General features: G+C 52.2%; 2 protein-coding genes across 2 annotated transcripts in view; one reads left to right on the top strand and one right to left on the bottom strand.

The window, feature by feature from the left end:
* LOC131213377 (forkhead box protein D1) overlaps positions 1-341 on the top strand; it is a 1,500-nt gene extending 1,159 nt beyond the window's left edge. The window contains exon 2 of the mRNA XM_058207408.1: positions 1-341. This exon is cut by the window's left edge and continues 908 nt beyond it. Coding sequence (XP_058063391.1) covers positions 1-341 — 341 coding nt within the window.
* A 1,498-nt stretch (positions 342-1,839) lies between these two features.
* Positions 1,840-19,559, bottom strand: LOC131213376 (nuclear factor 1). The gene is made up of 7 exons (XM_058207407.1): positions 19,498-19,559; positions 13,650-13,704; positions 10,812-10,970; positions 6,229-6,420; positions 5,982-6,159; positions 2,295-2,301; positions 1,840-2,212 (listed from the first exon to the last, which is right to left on the bottom strand). Exons 1-7 carry the CDS (start codon positions 19,503-19,505, stop codon positions 1,840-1,842), a joined length of 972 nt encoding a protein of 323 aa, XP_058063390.1. The 5' UTR covers positions 19,506-19,559.
* Positions 19,560-20,588: the final 1,029 nt, after the last annotated feature.

Below are 20,588 nucleotides of genomic sequence, written 5' to 3'. Positions count from 1 at the left end.
ATCATCAAACAACGGCGGCCGCCATCATCATGCGCAACACGATGGAGAGCTTCTCCCGGAAGCGCCAGTTCGACGTCGAGTCGCTCCTGCGGCCCGACGTCGACGTCGACGCCGACGATTGCCGGGCCGCGACTCCTCCGGAGCCGCCGGCCATCGGCGGCGGCGGCGGCGGTGACACCTTCGACTCCAAGCGGCCCCGGCTGGCGGCGTCCCCGTTCGCTTGTCACGTGCCGCTCGCCCGACCCACCCAACCCACCAAGCTACCGGGAGCCCCCACCCACGGCCACTCGCCCCCTGGTGGCGCTGGCGGCGGTGGTGGACCGAAACCGAGTTCCAATTGATTCCGTGGCGCTCCCCCCAGGAGTATGTATCTCCGTCTGTCTGTGTCTGTATGTGTATGTGTATGTGTGTGTCTGTGTGTGTGTGTATGTGTAACGGGTGCAGCCCTCCTCCGAAGGAGACTCCATCAACCCATCTGGTCCGGGAACCATTGTTGGAGTACGGATGGTCCAAGATTTCCCGATGAACTCCCGATGAATCCACACATCCGCCCTGGGCTGCACCGGACGCCAAGAAGAAAGGGAGAGGAGGGGTGACCAAGTAGGCACAGCGGGGAACTAGCGTCCCTTCGGCCGGGCGGGTAGCTGCTGCGGGTCTAGTACTTGGACGGGCCCGTATTGCGTGAGCTCGTGTGATCAGTGTCGTGTAAGCCGATTTCCTCCACCACTACCCACCCCGCCACTTTCTGCTCTCCCCCTAGTTCCAGCCAGTGGAGCGGGACCGGGGAATCTGGACCAGGTTCGGAGATCCACAAGTTCTTGGGGAGAGCCAGTAATTCTTTGTTCCTATCAAAGGAAGGATTAAACGGCACGCCACGCGCTACGCTGGCAGGCACGCGAGAGAAACAGAGAAAAAGAGAGAAAGAGAGGCAGATAGATAGAGAGAGAGAAAGAGAGAGAGAAAGTAACGTGCTGGATCCTGTTGAGTTCATCAAACTTATCGGCTTATCAATTTCCATCGCCAAAGTGCGATTCCCGCGAAGTCCAGGACACGGGGCTCAAGTAGTAGGACATCAGGACTTTGACCACCACCACCGCCACCACGATCCACAACCTACTAGCCCACGACCCATCAACCCTTCGTGGAGAGGCACGTGCAGGCATTTGTATGGTTTCTGACTCCCGAAAAGAGCCCTCAAGATCTCCTGTCCTCTAACACTTCCCGCCAACTCCTACACCCGCTAACGAGGTGTATCTAGCACCTGGCGCCCCGGAAGTCCAAAGTTCCACAGTTCCACAGTCCGAAGAAGTGTTTGCCCCTGCGAAACCTACCTATACTGTGTGTACACCTACGTATTTATATAATCTTCGTGTAAATCGCCACCTCCTCCGTGACTCTACTGTACTCTGCTGTACTGATGTAATACCTGGACGAGATCTGATGAAATATTACCATTCTTCCTGCAAAACACACACACACACACACAGCTGTATTTTGTGTCATTGTTTTTTATTTCATCGACCCCAGCGTCTCTCTTCAGCTATGCTGTGCAGTCTCCATCCGTTTCCAATTCAACATCTGACACTCTTGGGAAGGAAACACCGTAGGAGTAGTTCCGATGGATGGTGGATGAAGACCTGGTGTGTCCGCTCGGCGATCCGATCCGGTGAGTCCACCCACCAGAGAGCGGTAAAGAAAAAAACAAACAACAATTAGCGAAACCGAGGTAGGAACCGCGCTGTCTAGAGGAGGGTGTTGGTGTGTCAGTAGTTGGCGATGTGCGTTCTCTGGCGTCTGGGTGTCTATCCTTCACCATGTTGCCAGTCCTGGGCCAGCCCCCTAGCTGAGCTGCGAAAGGATGAAGAAAAGTGCTACAAGAAAAGGGCGCGCCGTAGGACCTATAGAACCTGAAGAAGGGGCCGAAAGGTCACTCCAGAAATGAGAAGAAATAAGTGCATTTGTGTCGCTCTGCTCACGACTGCGCCCCACCCGGACGTAAATCGCCCAGTTTGCCCAGTTCCCGTCCCACGGTACGTTACGCCGACGGGCGGTTTCGGGCTCACCTTGCGTTAGGCTCCAGAGCTCGGACGAGGTGAAGACACCGGTCGGTGTGATGAAGTCGTAGCTGAACACCTTGTTGCTGCTGGCGGTCGTCGTTTTGGAGAACTTTCGCGAACTGTTGTGCGACTTTTCGCTCTGATTTTCCTCGTCACTGTAACGGAAACCCCGCGGTGATCAGATCCTGTTGGTCAGATTCCCGCCCTGTGGTTCGTTCGTTGGCGCAACGCGCTTACCTGAAGCCTGAGCCGCCGGTGTGAGCAGTCCCCAGTCCCCAGTCCCCGCAGGTCCAGGTGCAGGCAAAGAAAACGAAAGGTGTAAAGTAAAGTGTAATCTTCTGTAAATAAAGCTCCTAGCAATACGATCAACACCGGGAACACCTGCATCGTCTTGGTCTTTGTCCAGTTTCTGTTTTGGGGAGTTTTCACACGATTCGGACCGAATCGCTCCAGATCTTGGTGCAGCGCAACAAACAAACCCCGGAGTGCGAACCCCGACGGCCGGATACGTGAGAGGGTCCCCTCTCCCGGACCATCAAGATTTCACCAAGTGCAGCAGGGAGGGGTGGTGTGGAAACGTAAACAGATCGGGATTGTTGACTCAGTGCGATCCTCCTCGAGTGCGAAGTGTGATCCTCGTGGGTCCCACGTCCCCGTGGGCCAGAAGTGGCAAACAACAACCGGACGGCCTCAAGTGGCCGCCGATCCCTGAACCCCGATCTCGAGGGGGTTATCTCGAGATCTCGGGAAGTCAAGTACCAGACACAAGAGTATTCGGGGGTGTCAGTTCCGAGGTTCCGCGAAACAATGCCACCAAACCCATGGGTAGTTAAATCCTTTCCTTTCCTTCTAGGCTAGGTCGCCGTATCCTTGTATCCATTTTCAGCCTTTCGGCAAGGGTTTGTGTTTCGCGCCGGTTTGAAGCGGAACAACCTTCGGACCAGCCTTATCCAGTCTTCCATCTCTCCACGGTGTTCGGTTCTTCCCGGGATCGGTCGAGCCGAGATTTAATTGTTTCCGAGTTCCAATTCTTAGTTCCGAGTTCCGCGGGGGCAGACCCGGTCAGAACACAACTCGGCCCGGGTGTTCCGGGTCGGCTCTACTTGGAGCCGCCGAAGTAATACCGGAGGCCGGATACTCCTTAGACCCAGACCAAAGCAGGCATTAAATGCTTTCAGTTCCGTAAGTGATTCACTGCCAACTGTCAGTGGAGAAACTTTAAAAAATCATATCTTTCCGTCGTGGACTGGAAGTGTGGACTGGAAGAGGCCAAAATGGAGTTCCAACGAATGTTTGAAACGGTGAAGGATTTTTTAGGTCTGCACGAAAGCCTGGTCCCAGCTGAGCAGCTCATACGACTGACACAAAATAATCTAGTCATCTTCTTGCCCTAGACGAGAAGCTAGCGGCCAACCTTCAAAAGACATCCGGAGGTACGATTTCCGATTCTAGGGTTTAGGTTTGGAGACAGTTTTCTTTGCCCAAAACCTGTGGCTCTTCAATCTACGGGGAGACTTCGGTTCGATGGATGTTTCTATCTGATCAATTGTGAAGATTCGTTACCGAGATCTGGATAGTGTTCCACGAGTTTGTGTCATTCGAATCAGGAAAATAAAACTCCCGAGCTGGGCTCCCGGGATGATAGTCAACGGCCTGCGTCAGGTACAGGATATATTGGATAGAAAACACTCCAGCCAAGTGTCTGAACCGGCTGGATGAACCGGAGCTCCCAGGAGCTTCCTCCAGAACTCGTCACTCGGGTGCGCCGGCAACGGTATCCAACGGCTACACTTTTCTTTCTCCGCCATCGTCTTCGCACTGAAAAAACTGAGCGTCTTACGCGAAACTCCCGTCGGGACTTCCCCTCTCCATCCCGCCGGGGTAGGTCCCGGGCGCGAAGACGAACAAATCACATCATCCCCGTCGGTCGTTGTAATCATCCTCAGTTCTTCGAGCTCGCCCGAGTCCCTCTAATCTCGATTCGGATTATGAGTCCGGACAATCTGTGTCTCCCGGCGCCAGAGATTAGACGGTCTTCGCGCGAGGGCCGCCGGTAATCCGTCCCGGTCCAGGGAGCAGAGCCAGATCCAGGCGCCCGGGTGTTGCCATGGTCGGGCTGGACAATCGCCGAGCTCAGCACAGTATGCAGCTCACGTGCCCGTGTGGCGTCCCCGTTGCGCGAGCTAATCAATATTTGCTTTCGCACGGCTCCCGGCTCGGGGTCGGGAAGTGTGTCATGTATCGTGTCGGGCGACACAAATCGGCCCCAGGACCGGTGTCCGACGACCACCAGGGACACCGGGGCTCGGAATTGGGAAAAATCAAAGAAAAACACTCACACTTTCGAGCAGCGGCGGATACGAAGCGGCGAACTGCTCGAACTAATTGAAATGTGAACCAATTTACAACCTCCCCCCCCTGGAACGGCCCCATTTATCGAGGAGAGAGAGAGAGAGAGAGAAGCAAAGGAGCAAAAAAAGGAAACACTCAGAAAGGGAACAAAAAGGCCGCGCCACTGAACTGCATTAACATAATGCCTTCTCGCTGGGCCTTGGGCCCAGTCGACATTGTTGGTCATTAATGCACACTGTGCACACACAGTGGTCCAAGGCACTCATACCGCCGGCGGCGTGGAGGCGTTAACCGAAAGAAACAAGCTATGAGCCGGGCGCGCGCGCGCGCTATCCATCACACAGATCTCCCGGCTGGTTCTGGGCAGCCTCCGATGACAGGGCCCGCTGACCGCGCACAGGAAACACCGACCGAGAGAGAGAGAGAGCGAGAGAGAGAGCGAAAGCGCCGCTCAGCCACACGGCGAGGAACCCTTCGTAAGGCAATGGCACGTAAGTGCCCAAGACACCACACACACAGCAAGCTCGGTGCTCGCGGCTACCGTCTAGCGTCCGGTAATTGATTTTTAAAAGCCGCAAAAACATAAAACAAAACAAAAAAAACATCAAGGAAAAAAAAGCAAACAAAAAGAAACAAAAGAGGAGATGAAAGAGAAAATGAAGGCACAGGGCCGCTACAGAACCGACCGACAGCAAAACCAACCGACAAGAAACCGAAACGGAGTGAGGCAAAGGCGACCAGGCACACACAACACTCTCTCTCGCAAAAGGGAGTCGAAAACAAACCCGAGAAGCTGCAACAACAACAACAACAACAACAATACGTACAACAAACACAAGGAAAACGCAGGGAAACGCAAAGAAAGAACAAGAAAACACAACAGATCGGCAAAGCGAAAAAGTGCGAAGCGCGAAATCAAACGCGAAGATGAAGAGACGGAACCGGGAGACCGAAGACTGGCCCAAGGGGGGAAGTGATGAGGGGGTTGGTGGGGTGGTAGGGACGGAGGTCGGAGAGTGGGAGGGGGGGGGGGTATATAAAAAACGAGCCGAGCCACTAAGCGATGCCTATCGCAGCCTTTTAGGCCGCGCGCGCTCTTTGGTGGTTAAAGCATGCCGACGCCGCCGCCGCCGCCGCCGTTAGCGGAAGCGTGTGCGTGCGTGTGGTGTACGTTTGATAAACAGGGAAGTGGCGCCCTCCCACCCCCCCAACTCCGTTCCCCAAGCACCACGTCACGTCAAGATCAACGGGCGGTGCGGCGCCAAATTGAGGAAATGTTTCTGTCAAATCATCTAAACATAGTGTCGATATCTGAAAGAATCGCGCGCGGCGGCCGGCCGCGGCTACATTAGGCCCCGGCTGCCCGGCTTTGATGTTATTCCTCCCTCCTCCTCCTCGCGACCCCACCTGCCTTTGGTTTTCCTTTCGCCTTGGACGATAGGCCCTCGGCCCTCGGTGGACGGCGAATCACAAGAAGGCAAGAAAGAAAGAGAGAGCTCTCGCTCTCTCTCTGGGACTTTCTGGGAAGTCCTGGAGGCCTCTGGGAGGCCTTACCGGGGCTCGGACACTTACACTTGATGAAGTTCGCCAGGTAGAGGTCCAGCTCCTTGATTAATACTTGAATGTGATACGGGTTGATGCAGAGGCTCGGGCTGGTGCAGAAGCAGGCCTTCTCCAGCCGCTCACCGTCGGTGCTCTCGAGCGGTATCGCCTTGAACAGGATCACCATCACCAGATCGAGCCGCCAGACCTGCCGAAGAATATAGAGAGGACGTTCACGAAGCGACCGGGACGAGCGGGAGTCCCTGCACGGCCCTACCTTGTCCGCCTGGCGCAGGCAGTCTATCCGCCGCATCTTGCCCTTCTGGTCCGGGTTCGACAGGATGCACATGGACGTTTTCTTCTTCGAAATGCAGTGCACGAAGTTCTCCCGACTATCGTGGGTGATGTCCTTGCGCAGTTTGCCCAGCAACCGGGCGGCCCACTTCTGCTTCGTCTCCGGGTTCTCGTTCTGGTACGCCGGAAAGAGAGAGAGAGAGAGAGAGTGAGAGAGTAGATTAGATAGCTTGGAGAACCTGTTTGGAGGATCCCTGGGAAGTCCTTCCGTACCGAAGCGAAAGAGAGATAGCGAGTTTGAACCTGGATCCAGGATCCAACACAGTGAGAGTGAGAGAAAGAAATCGAGACAGAGAGAGAGAGAGAGATGTGGCTTTGCCGTGGCATCTATATATATAGAAGTAGGCGTATCGATGGCCCCAACTCCACTCCAACTCCACGGCAGGTCCGTCGCGTAGGTGTAAATGGAACCCGTGGAACGCGATAAGCGACATTTCCTGCTCAATTGCAGGCCCAGTTCCGGTGCATCCTCCAGGTCCTGGGCCCACTTGCATATAGAGGTCGGTCCCACGAGCCCCCAGCGCGCTGACAAGATGGGCACGTCCGGACGTCCGGACGTTGTTGCGTTGTGCCGGCGGCGGCGACGGCATTCTAGGCCGTGCATCACCACCACCCAACCACCCCCGTCACCCTCAGTCCACCCACATCCCCCTGCCAGCACAACATCGGATCCAGGATGTTCGCAACAGAGTTGCGGACAGAGTTGTGGATTTGCTCCTACATGGAAAACCGCGTAACGCGGTGCAGGTGAAGGAGTGTAGGCGGCAGGGGCGGGGAGGGAGGGATTCAAGGGACGCATGGAGCAAGCGGGAGGGAAGAGCGGCATCTCCTAAGCCGCTTATTTGACGGGCCCTATAATATCGGCGGTGGCGGCCTCGGGATCTCCTCAGGGACTCTACCCGGTCCATCTCTCGGGAACCACCGCCATCACCACCCCGTCGCCGCCCCCGGGGTGTACGACACGGCGTGCATTGAATGCGCGTATTATGCGATGATTAGCGGTTATTGTGGCTTCCCTCTCGCGACCTTCCCGGGCGCACACCTGCCTCGCCCAGCGGCCGTTGTTGATAATTGGCCCCGGGCTCCGTTCGAGGGGCACACATACACACGTGCACGAACACAAACACTGGATCAGCAAGGCGAAGAAGGGTCTGGTCTATCGCCCATCCCAGGAGAAGGATGACGTTTCCCCGTGTGGCGTGTGTCTTTTTTGTGCGTGGAATCGCAAAAAAGACGGTGTACGACCTGGTGTAATCTGGCCGCTGGAGGATGGGAAGGATACACAAGCAGGCAGCTCGACCCGGAGCTCCAGTCGCTGGGAGAAGCAGAAACCCTAGTAGTACCGGAACTGACCCACTACCTAAAGACTTGTTGGACTCCCCAACAAAATGAAACGCTTCGACATCGAGATCTGGATTAGATTCGAGCAGTTCGATAAGGCGTTAAAGGAATCGAAAGCAGACGTCAAGTCAACAAGACTAGTAAAGACTGGACTAGTAAGTACGGAAAGTGTCATCCTTTAGACGGGTTCCTGTCATACGGCAGCCTTTGCGAGGGAGGTCAAATCTTGGAATTCGGACGTCAGCGATCCCGATTCCGACACGCCATTTGTTGGGGCCCCAGGACTGCACGTCTCCACAACAAGGTCAACGGTGACTGGCTGTCAAAAATCAAAGATTCAACCACACATAAACTACACTAACACTGTGTGGATGAACATACGGCCGACCGAAAAGCAAACCCCTATCCAGCTGGGTGTCACGTGGAATTTTTGCTTTTGATCTGACGTCCACATTTTAAATAGAGCCCGAAAAAACACAACGTTACAGAAAGCAACAGAAATGGCAACATTGTCTAGCCCCCGAAACGTAGGCATCGCATCGTAACATTTGAGTTATGGGTGAAAGGAAGGATGTGCATAGTTTTCGTTTTGAATCGCTCTTAATAGTTCAACGAAACGTCGAAACATTGATGAACTATGAGGCGATGAGGAACATCAAATGTTCATTTGAACATGAGTCTTAATGACAAAGATATTGACAAACTAGTCACGGCATGGAAAAATATTCATCAAAACCTTCAACACGAGAAAATCGTGGGAAACAAATTCTCGTTACTAACTTGATAAGAAGTGGAACTTTTGTCCCAAATCAACACTAAGAAGTCAATGGTCTAGGATTGCGTTTGTGTACAAGAAACTGGCAGGCTAGAACCCTTTCTGTGTCGTTTCGGCCCCACGTCTTATTGGTCCATCGTTCCATCGTTACAGACAAGTTCTCCTCATAATGCGACAGAGTTCGAAACTCGATCAATCGAAACAATCTGGTCTGGACAGTCGGTCGGTTCTTGGCCCCTAATCAGATCCTGACTTCTCCACGCACTCCACGGGATTTATTGACCCACGTGCTGTCTGGCTGGCGTATTCTCGGCCCGGTTTTTTCGTCCTTTCCTACACCGGCGCCGACCGACGGCGCCGTCGACGCCACCGTCGGCGCCCCTAAAAGCATGCAAATTTTATTCGATCCCCCGCGCGCGGTAATTGGAAAATAAACGCTTTTCGTTCCCTCCTTTTTCGGCACCCTCCCCCCCCACGCACGCGTTTCGCCCGCTCGTTTCTGGGTGATTTCATTTGTTTAGGGGTGCGCGTGTATGGGTGTGTGTGTGCGGGCGAGCTGGTGGCTAATAAACCAATTAGAGAGGCGAAATTTGACGTCCCAAGCCTGATGACGTTGGGCTGCTGACGGAGGGATCGCGACACAAACATCAAAGGGATGCGCGCCCGAAAACCGCTTTGTTACTGTGCTGTGTGCCGTTTTGGTCCTTTTCCGGACACTGACAGTTGTGTCCGTGTGGAAAATTGCGTGTGTAATAGAGGCGAGCGAGAGAGCGAGATAAAAGTCCTTTGCCGCGCGTTTAAATGCCTTTTGGCCGGGGGGTTGTGCGGGGAGGGACCGAGGGTGGTGTGGTAGGGAGGAGGGAGGGATGGAGGGTGTTCATGATCACGAGCTACCCAACACGGTTTACGAACACACTGGGTGTACCACCATAATTCGCGTGCCGAGTGGGCTACGTCACAGTATTCGAGCAGTCGGTCTAGTACAGTGCGTTATGCAGCGACTGAAGCTACTCGAACCCAAATCCACCCACCCGCTTACCTTCTTTTTTTGTACCAAGCTCACCCCCCAAGGTTGTGATTGTGATAGGGCATTGGGCGAAAAATGCGAAACTGAAGTGCTCGAATCGAGTACACAAAGTAGGTTAGCTCAGGAACAGTAATTCAATCCACGTTTCTACCCGGCTCCGAATGCTCATTCGAGCTGCTCAACACATCGATGATGAAGACACTGTCGGCGATGTTGTCAATAGAACTTCTTCCAGTGTCGGCGTTCGAATCGGACTGCTCGAAAGTCTCGAAAAAGAAGCGAAACTATTGCAAAATGCCGCAACCGTCACTAGGTTGGCACACCACTGTGGCGTACATAACGATAGGCACAGACACACAAACACACGCACTGCTACACCCGTGTATCCTCCCGAGGCATCTGTCGGCGGCCCGCCGCGAGGGTCCGCCCGCGCGCATAACTCAATTACTGCGCAAAGTGGCTGCGAAAAATCGTCCAAACACTTTTACGCATCAACGGTCGTACCGTCCAGGCTCTGCCAGGACGCTTACCAGCAGCTTCCCGATGGCTCCGCGGAGATAACACAGCAAAGTTGCCCAACCAGGATGTAACCTGAGACAGCCCCGCGGAGAAGCCCCGGAGAGAGAGAGAACGAGAGCGAGAGCGCAAGAGAGAGTTCCCAAGGGGCGACCCGAAACGGGGCTCGAATTTCTGGCAGGACTTCAAAGGCCCGGCGGCGGTTCCAGCGGCCCTTGCCTAGTAGACGGGGGTGCGATAAGGAAGCAAATTGAATAATTGGCACTATCATTGATATGGTGCCGATGTGTGGCAAACAAGTGCACACACAAGCCGAGCCCGGCCTTTGGGCTTCGGGAGTTGTAACCCTCCAGGCCAGCCAGCCAACCTGCCGGGGGCCATCTACCAACAGCAGCAGCAGCAGCAGCCAGTAACGAAGTTAAGCTGTTCGACTTTCGGGGCAAATAAAGTGTCTATCATCCACATCATCCACATCATCATCATCATCGCCGGCGTTTAATACTATCTATTAGGCTATCGGACCCCGTAGGATCTAGGATCTGCGAGGCCGCAGAGCAAACCAACCCCCGAAACCGAACCTGAAACCCTCTCCCGGGGGCCCATCCAGACCGGACCACGAGTTGGCCGGAGGGCCTCTTGCCGTGTCTCTCTCTCTCGGTCTGTCTCTCTGTTAGTCTAGTCGGGCGCTCTTATGGGACGGAGTTCCACAAGTTCCAGCCCGAAGGGAGGTAGAGCCCTAGAGAGCCTGCAATTAGCTTCAGGTCCGCTGCGGGACATTTTTGCGCCCAACAAACCTCCTCCAGGAGCACCTAGTTGGAGTGTGCCACCCCGCCCCCGAAGTACGTACCTGAAAGTCGCGCTTGCACTTGTTCTCCTCGTTGTGCGTCATCTTCTTCTCGTGCTTCTTCAGGTAGCGCCGCTTGGCCGCCTGCAGGTTGAACCAGGTGTAGCTGAACGACTTCACGTACGGCAGTAGCGCTTCGATGAACGGATGAAAGTCTTCCTGCTGCAAAACCCAGAACACAAACGGTGTGATTACGAATGCCGCGCCGCCATTGTGTGGGAAAAAGGTCGACCGGTCCAATCCGGTCGAAAATTGGTGAAAAGTTTGGACGGACCGGGTAAATCCGGGGAACAGAAAAAGCAAAACACAGTAACAAGCAGTAAACAACATTAGTGGGGTACTAACTAAGAAGGGTGTAATAAAACTAGCCAATTGTGTCGAAAGCTCCAAGCCGGCTACTACAGACATAGAGAGATAGAGAGAGAGAGATAGCAGAGGAGAACATTGCAAGTCAACTGTGTTGGTAAATGGAATGGAAAATTTCGGAATCGTAAGTACGGGAAAAATTGGGAAGCAAACTAACGGACGATAAACAATTAATTGTACGTATACGCTGAACGACGGCTGCTGGATGAGCTCGTTCAAAATGGGCAAGGCTTGAAACTTAGCAGTAATTAAGATTTCCAATTAATTCCCACAAGGACAAGGACACAAGGACGCACCGAACCAAAAAGGACCAATAGCATCTGGTCCCGATTCTTCCCGAAACTCCCTAAACAGTCCGAGACAAACATCTTTCCAGATCTCTATGATTGACTGCCGACGATTGCCAGGTGACAAGCGATTGACCTTGATCTGAATGCCTCAGGTAGTCAGGTCAGGTCTTTGGGCACATTACACCACCCCTATACTCGTGAGCTTCAAATCGTCAAATAGTAAGACAATGAATTTGAGATAAGTTGTTTAAATCAACTAGTGGCAACGGGAGTACCAAAACGTTCCAAACCGGATGGGGCTCCAAGGTAGATCGGTTAATTGATAACATTTTGTCAGGATATAGATTCAAAACGTACGAGATCAAGCAGTAGAGCACTCTCTTTTAGGCAGCTTTTGAAATACTAGAGGTACTAGAGTCGGTGTTTATTCCAATTCCTTCGGAGCGAAATCGCCGTACACAGACCCATGGAACAAGGAGTGTAGTATTTGACGACTCAACCCGTACATGTCACATCCGTTATCGTCTCTCAATTTAAGCGCCTTAGTCTGCTTTAGATGTGTTTCTTTAACCTGGTTATCTGTCTGAAGCATCGGTGGATCCAACAGCACTTGTGGAACTGACTCTTAGTCTGTGACTGCAGAATGCAGTACCTCACTAACACCCAAGAAATTCCGGTTCCCCGAAATTGCTTGAGCACAAGGTTCCTTGATTCTTGGGGCGCGTCCAATGACAGACTATAGATACACAATAGATGATCAGCTTATGTATCAAGTTCGCTATCGACTATTACAATAATTTCGAATCAAACTGCGAATTGTTCGATTCTCGGTAAAGAGAACAGAAAGTACGCTAAACAATGCTCTGATTCTACAATAAGCAGCCGGATGGCCTAGAAGTGTGAACGTAATAGGTGAAGGATCGGGCGTGCGTTTTGGCAAGCATTATCCTGCCAGCGTTTAAGAGGATTTAAGGAAGCAACCGATGGGAAATGCCCACTCTCTGTCTGCCTCTCTCTTTCTCTCTCTGCTCGGTGGAGGAAACAATGCATGGTTTAATGGGATCAATAACTGCAGCAAGCGCATCACGGCACCCCGGAAACCGTGCATCCCGAACCGGTCTCCCGTAGGATATCGTTGCCACAATTGGGTGCTAATTTCTCCGTCGCAAATCGCATCGCTCTCTTCCCAGGGGTTTGCAAGGGCAATAACGAAGCCGTAAGCCGAAGCGTAAGTGCCAATTCCGTAGCAGCAAAGCGCATTCCGCGGCGAAAGCCGAAAGAACGTGGAAAAGTGGAGCTAACAACAACATCAGTACGCAAAACAAATGGAAATGGAAATGACAAGAACTCGGGACTGGACTGGCCTCGGGAGATGTGTGGTAGGCACAGCGAGACAACCGTCCCGGCAAAACCGGCAAAAGATCCAAACGAGGGAGCAGGAGAAGAAACAACAGTCCTGTTGCTGTCCACGCTCTTCTCTCACTCAGTTTGGGCTTGCCGTTGTTGGTTTTGCCTTCAGGTTGTCAGAGAGTACTTCACACCTTCTGTTGATCCGCAATGTACGCAATCTGCCCCAAAGCCTGTGTCTCAATGCCAATGAAAGCTTCAATTTGCCGGATACGTGCTCTACTGTGCCTGTGTGGTTGGTTCCGCGTGTGTGCCCCTGTGCGTTTTTTTGCTTTTTTGCTTATGTTTTTGCCTTTTCGCTTGTTTTCGTCTTCACTTTGACGGCGCTCCTGTGTTTCTCTCTCTGTGTGTCCTTTACTCTGTTTCTGTTTTGTTTTGGGTAATTTTGCTCTTTGTTTCTCTCTTTCTTTTTCGCTCTTTCTCTTCCTCGCTTTCTAGTTTTGTTTTTTGCCTCTAGTTTATCTAGTTTTGCTTTTTGCTTGTTTTGCGTGGTTATTTTTGGGCATTGCTTGCGGAGCGCCAAAAGAATTGCCTAGAAAGGAAAAAGAGCGTTGAAGTACCGGGTTTTAGGTTAAAGGGGACACAACACAACAAACAAAATTCCGTGGCGTAAGTCCGTGACATTAGTGTTAGTTTTCGTGTGTTTATTTTATTTTTATTCTCATCCGTGCGTCGTCCCGGCGGGTCGGCCCGAGAATGGCCCGATCCTGCCCCCTGATCCCGAGATGATCCTGAGTGGCGATGATGACGCAGCGGTCTCCGGCCGCGCGGTACCTACCTGCGAGAGAAAGTTGCCCTTATTGATCGTGGCCTTCGAGTCCATGGCAGAGGATCTGTTGGTGGGGCGTGAAGGAAGGGGTGCATGGATGGGGGGGGGTGGGCAAAAGAGAGCACAGAGAAATCGTTAATATGTGGTGTGGTTCGGGACATAATATCCCGAGGTCGTTTAGTGAGGTTTTCGCGTTCACGCCGAACAGTGTCAATAGTTTCGCGTAATCGTATTGTCGTAACATTTATAGGTCGAGCCTGACAGACCGCCTGATCAGTAGCCTACTGGCCACAGTGTTGGACAAAACATTTGCATCGTATTGACGGAGCGGTCCAGCGGAAATCGGTTAGAATTCCGGTGACAGTTCCAGTTGGATTGATTTGTGGTATTTAAAAATTCATTTGATTTGTGACACCATTAGTTGAAGAGTTTACTTGAAATTTGTTTTTTGTTGTTGCAGAAGTGACAACTTTGGTTGAAATCACATCATCATGCCCATGCTGTGATAACAGCGGCAGCCTGATCCTTTATTCTTTTCCCGATGTTCCCGCTTCCCAATCTCAGCTTGCGATTTGCCACTGAAGTGGCCGATTACCCCAATTTTTGTTCTATGGTCTGAGGTATCGACTCTACGATTCTACGGTGGATCTTCTGGTCAAAGCTAATGGATCATGATCGAGCATCTCCTTGGCATCAACAAAAGGCTTCCCGGTCGAACGAAATGTGAATGTTTTGCAATGGACAACATTTCTTAACATTATAGTTTTCCTTCGATGGCCCTTGGAAGCCATCCGCCGGCACTGCAATCTTCGATAACTATTATTTATCGATTCCAACCCAAGGTTACCGAACTCGAACCTTTTTCGCACGCGCGAAAGTTTCTCCTATGAGAAATGTATTAATTTTCAAGCCCTCTACTCACACTTTTCGAGTTTCCTAGAGATAGGACCAAGTAAAATATGAAAATTACGGCTCCGTTTTGCTGTCCTAGATCCGGAGTCGGGTTTAGTGGCTACAAGTGTCACTAGCTCCTGGTACCTGAATCAAATAAAGAAATGTTTTGGCCGAGAAAGAGATTTGGTAGCAACACTAGGGCCGGCGATGGAATAAGATAACTGTTTATCTATAAAACCACTTTTTCCCGTGACTTTAGACCAAAGATTGGTGGAAGACTAAACGACTTTGGCTTATGGCAGGATCGTCCGGGTCCGAACGAATCAACTGATCCATTAACCATCGCCAACAGTGACAGTGCAATGGCAGCTATACCGTAAAATGGCGTACGTCTTGGCCATAAGACCCTGTGCCGTGGCCGCTAAACAAAGAAGTGTCGCCTGGAAAATATTTTCCTGGTCCAGAGTATACGTTTGTCTAGAATTCTAGCTTGTGAAATTTTTAAACCTTTTAGATGTGCAGTATGGGGAACTGCAAGTGTGTTTCTTTTAAGGCATATGCATTTTGGGATAGTCGGTATAATGAAAGACTATTTTCGGACCCTGTCGAAGTGTCAATAGAAAGGCTTAGGAATATCTTACTAACCAATAGCTGTCAGAAAGAAATTCAAGCCACAAAATTAAACACATATTTGGATAGATGGACATGGGAGAAGAAGCCAACGATTCAACTATTGAAATGTTAAATAACTCCACTATTTGTTGGTTGATTTTGACAAATAAACAAGATTTATTTGGGGTGTAAAATGCCGTATATGACCAAATTTATCAAAAATACAACATAGATCAAATGACCGCTTCCATAAGACACAAAAAGCGTGCTTTCTTTGGGCATTTTTCATTATATTTGACAACATAATATCAGCAATTTCTGCTTTGACGTTAGTTTTCACTTCTTCAATGGTCTTCGGTGGCCTGGTATGAACCTTGCTCTTTGAATAGTCCCACAGAAAGAAGTTACATTTAAATTCGGCATTAATAAGCACGCACAGTTTTCACAGTTTTCGCAGTTGAACGATTATTTTCAATGTAGAGCGGTACCATTGTAGCCCGCTGTTTTACCGTAAATTGATCCATGACTGTGACGGCATAGATTGGCGAATTTTCAGAATTTCACTTATTTGATCAAATCGGCCAAAAAAATGACGGAGTTATTTAAAATTTAAATTATGGACCGTGAAGTAACACCCTGTATGTTTTAGACAAGATAGGGCACCACTCGCAAGAACATCTTCCAAAGTGAACAATTCAGAAGACACTTTCATTCGGGCAAGCAGTAACCCTGAAATTACTTCTATTTCATTGGGTTAGAGGTAGCGAAAATACCATAAACTTAGTTTTCCTTAGGATATAGTTAAAGATTTGTTTATCATGAAGGAAAAAATTAATGTGAAGTTTCATTTCAATCGTTCAATGTAAATCAGTTAATGATTTTTTATAAGCCATTTAGTATCGACATATCACAGTAATTTTTACAACGTAAAAAATCCAGTATCGTGTAGTGATTGAATTTGTATTTTTGGAAGGTTTAAAAGGAAAGAAGATTTATGAACGAATGTTGAAAGTGTATAGGAACTCTTCACCTTTAACTGGGATGTTTAAGGGGGTTTCTGAGTTTAAACCTGGTCGTAGTAGCCTTCAAGACGATCCACGTCAAAAACGCAAAAACGACACAATACTTGAAATCATTGAAAAAACACAGGATGTCTTATTGGAAAATCATCGAATGATTGAAAGAGATTTAGTACAAGGCCTAGCCATCGCATTGAGCAGTATAACCAATATTTTGATTGAAGTATTGGGTTTTAGAAAGCAGTTCGCAAAATTGGTGGCGCATTCGCTAAAAATGGAACAATAACCGAACCTGGAACACCAGCTCAAAAGAGCGTTTTAAAAATGGCCATGAATCCATGAATTAAAGATCGAATAATTGGAGTGGCGACTTCCATCTGTTTTCAGACCCAACCAAAATCATGCGTGAAAAGCATTTTTCATTAAATGATGACGTCATAACAGCTGCGGAAGCCGATTTTGAAACCTTTCCAGTTTCTCATTTCAGGGATGGAATTCATAAATTGGATTCTCGTTGGAACAAATATATTGACATTCAGGAAGGCCATACTAACCAATAAAGTGTGTTTAAAGCCATCATGTGTTTTTTCTTATCGAGGCAAAGAATTTATTGCACAGCCTAGTAGTTCATAGGTTGAATCCTTCGGATGGTAGTAATTACTTGTTTCCCACCAGTTTACATCTTTTTCTACACTCTCATAAGGCAGTAGATTTTTATCAGAAATTCAACATTTTTGGCAGACGATTATGCATTAAAACATTCTACTGTCATTCAAATTGCATAGCTCATGCGTTTAAATACCTTAAAATATCGAAAAAAGGAACGTGTGCATTACTGCATGTAATGTTGAATTTATTCAAAACATATGCCAAGAAAACAAACACGTAGATTCCCATCCCAAAACCCAACATTCCATAGGCCCATCGAATCCAGCAACCAGACGCGCCGCGACAGACAGCGCCATCTGGCCGTGAAAATGCGACCGACGATGCACGCAAACTGTAGAGCTTTCGGGGCAAACGGTTGGTTCGGCGCACACACACCGAGAGAAGCACGATACAAACAATTGCGAATTGCGGAACAGTCGCGCAAATTGCGGCCACGTGGCGACCGCAAAACGTGCGTGAACCTCGTCGGTCGGTCGGTCGGTCGGTCGGTCGGTCGGTAGTGGTCCATCCTGATTCCTGGCAGCGGATCGTCGTTGCAGCGCCGGCCTTTGGTGGGCCGCGACCTTTGGCAGCCGATGCCGATGGTACCACCGCGTCGTCGTCGTCGTCGTCGCGTGGTACTACTGCCCCCGGGGCCCACTGCCAACTGGGGCCAACGTCCAACACGGACGGGGCACCACCGGACGTCACCGGACGACCGGACCGGAATTCCCTCGCGCGCTCGGGGAAAGACCTGTAGGAATGTTGCCAAGCCCTAGCCAAGTGGTGGGCCCGGCGGCGATGATGTGGCATCACGCCCGAGACCGACGCCCGGCGATTTTGATGATGCCGATGCCGTGCAACAAGTGCCACGGCGCTTGTTCCGGCGTTTCCGGAGTAGCGCCAGCGTACCGTACCCAGTTGGCCCAGGTCCCAGGTCCCAGCACGGCTCTGGAGTTAGAGTTGTCGGGTCTGGGCCGGTCCGCTGGTCCGCTATCACCTGCAGGGCCTTGGGTCCTATAGCTGCCCTTAGCCGGCAGAGTCAGTCAAGGTGCGCCGGTCAGGTGTGCGATGAGTGTTCGCACTTCTGGGGACTTCTTTTTGCTCGCAGTTCGCGGTGTTTCACAGCACCAAGCGCTACAGAGCCACCACCAACACCAGGAAGCTCCCAGCGGTAGCTAGGGGCAGTAGCAGTAGGCCAAAGACGTATCGCACCGAGGCAGTGTCAATCTTATAAATAGTTTCCGCTTAAAAATAGTGCAAATCAAGTATCACCATCATCAGGAGCATCACCGACGGCGACGGCGGCGGCGGCGGTGACGGCGGTGACGGCGGCGTCGCCTATCGGCTCTGCATGCCTCGGTGAGCGGTGAGTGACAGTTTTGCAGCCTATCAGGACCTGTCACAGACCGCCGCCGATCAGCTGAGAATTGATCGGCGGCGGCGGCCATCAGACATCAGCGGCAACAGCGGCAGCAGCTCTTGCTGGTGCCGCTGCTGCGTGCACAACACACTTCCAACACATACACGCAGGCAGTTAGGCTATCGACCACCGTTTCGCGTGTGTTTCGCGCGGTGAGTTCGCGAATTCGACCGACCGACCAAAATAGAAATGGCACAGACTGACACCCGGGGCACCCGGGGAGCAGCCTGTGAGGGGGGTGGTGGGGGGAGGTTAAGCCGCTATTCGCACCACACGGCTAAACCCCTAATCGCTCGCCCCGTCCACTGGTGATCCGGAATTCCCCGGAGCCGACCGACGAGAGCTCACATAACCTCCAAACAAACAAACAGTTCGCCAGGTCTGGGCCCCCCCCATGGGGTGGTGGTAGCGGGTGGAGGGGGGGCTTCATTCAACACCCGGTCACCCCGTGTGTCGGTTGACGGACCACACCGATCGAGACGAGATTGATGGGAAGCTATCCCCCCCCGACTCGACCCAGGAAGACAAGACATCCGACGACCATTCGACGGCTCTCTCTCTCTCTCCCTTTCTCCCTCTCTCTCCCTCTATGGGGATTTCGTGATCTTCACGATGCAGTCCGTCACCCCACCAGGTAGATGCGCTTCCTAGTTCGTAGAGGTATTCAGCAGCGCCTGCAGCGCGGTGTATATATAGGAAAGGGTCATGGAGAAGCACACCGCAGCCCGGGAAGGGGCGCAGGTGGCTACGGTTACGTTTCGTAACCACTCACTCACCACCACCACCACAACCACCACCACTCTGGTGTGAGTGTTTGAAGAGCAAATAAAACTCGCAAAGTCTCGCAGTCGCCGTCGGCGTAGAGTGACCTTTCGCCAGGGTGCGCTCAGAGCGACAGAGAGAGAGAGAGAGAGCGAGCTGGGAAGCTGTGGGACCAGTAGCCGGGGTAGGTCTGGACATTCGCACCACCGCTCCGGAACGCGTTCCAGGCTTCGGTCGCAGCCACGCATCAAAGACCGAAGATACCCCTGCGAGACCAACAACAACAACAACAACAACGGCAGAAACGGGAACTCTCGAGGCTCCAGGTTCAGGAGCAACGAATGTTGTTGTTGTTTGCGGGTCCGCACCAACTCCAACTCGGCGCCGTGGCGTTACACAACAGCACCACCACCATCACCACCACCGTTGCTTCGGGACGCGTCCACACCGGCTTGGAAGTCGGAGCTGTCAAAAACGGGTTGCTGCCTGTGTGAGTTACCTGTGCATCGGCGGACCAATGGTGATGGGGCGCGCGCCGGTCTGGAGCGATCTCGGTGTGTCCACGGACGGAATGGCGACCCTGCTGGCCCGCGGGGGGTGGGTGGGGGGCTACACCGCACACGACGCACACACGCGACACACCTGAGACATCGAACGTCTCTCTCAGGTCTATCGGGCTCCGCCTGGCTGGGGTTTCTTTAGTTTGTCTCCGTCGTCCGGGTTCCTTTTTGTTGTCGGTCTGTTCCTTCGGGGGTGGGAGGCGGGGGGGGGACCACCCCACCTGCAGAGCACCACGGGGGGAGGCGGGTGTCCAGGAGCTGCTGCTGGTCTAGCAAAGGACGTAGGTTGATTGGTTGGCCGGCAGCCTACGGTCTGGCGTCGTTGGTGTCGTCGTTGATCGGGGAGGCTACCTGGGAACGGCTGCTGTGGCGTAGGGGGGGAAGGAGCGTTCCACCCGCCGCTCCGTTCATCCGGGCCGACCGCGTGTCCCTGTCACTTACACACACACACATACACACGGGACAGACGGGAACAGACGGAGGCGTAACGCAAGGACGTTACGCACCGTTACTCTCGGGGGCCACGGACCGCAGCGCTACTTCACCACCCACAGTTCAGCCCCCCCCCCTTGGTGTGTAGCCTTCGAGCAACCACCACACACACACACACACACGCGGGCGCACACACACAGAGAGAGGCAGGATCCTAGTTCGGTCGCTCCTGACGGCGGCGAGACGTCTGGATCGGCTCCGATGGCATCCCTGCTCCCTGTTTCACTGTTTCGAGGCCGACACCGGCACCACCACCCGCCACCACCACCACCACCCGTAGCCCCCGCTTCCGCCACCGCCGCCAACGCCGCAGTTGCAGTGTCGGCGCCTGTAACACACACTGCACTCGCTTCACTCGTACAGCGAGGTCCTTCCTATTGTTTCACCACCCGTTCCCGTCTCCCCGCACCCCGTCACCAACCCCCTGTCGCGATGGCACACCACGCAGGCACAATCACTGGGCACACTGTCACGGGGTTTTGTTTCTTTCTGCTTCCGTTTCCGTTTCGAGGCGACTCCTTCGAGGCTGTGTGTGTGC

This window comes from Anopheles bellator, chromosome X (assembly GCF_943735745.2).
Source record: "Anopheles bellator chromosome X, idAnoBellAS_SP24_06.2, whole genome shotgun sequence".
NCBI lineage: Eukaryota > Metazoa > Arthropoda > Insecta > Diptera > Culicidae > Anopheles > Anopheles bellator.
Note: the sequence above shows the minus strand (reverse complement) of the source record. Positions and strands in the feature narration are given on the sequence as shown.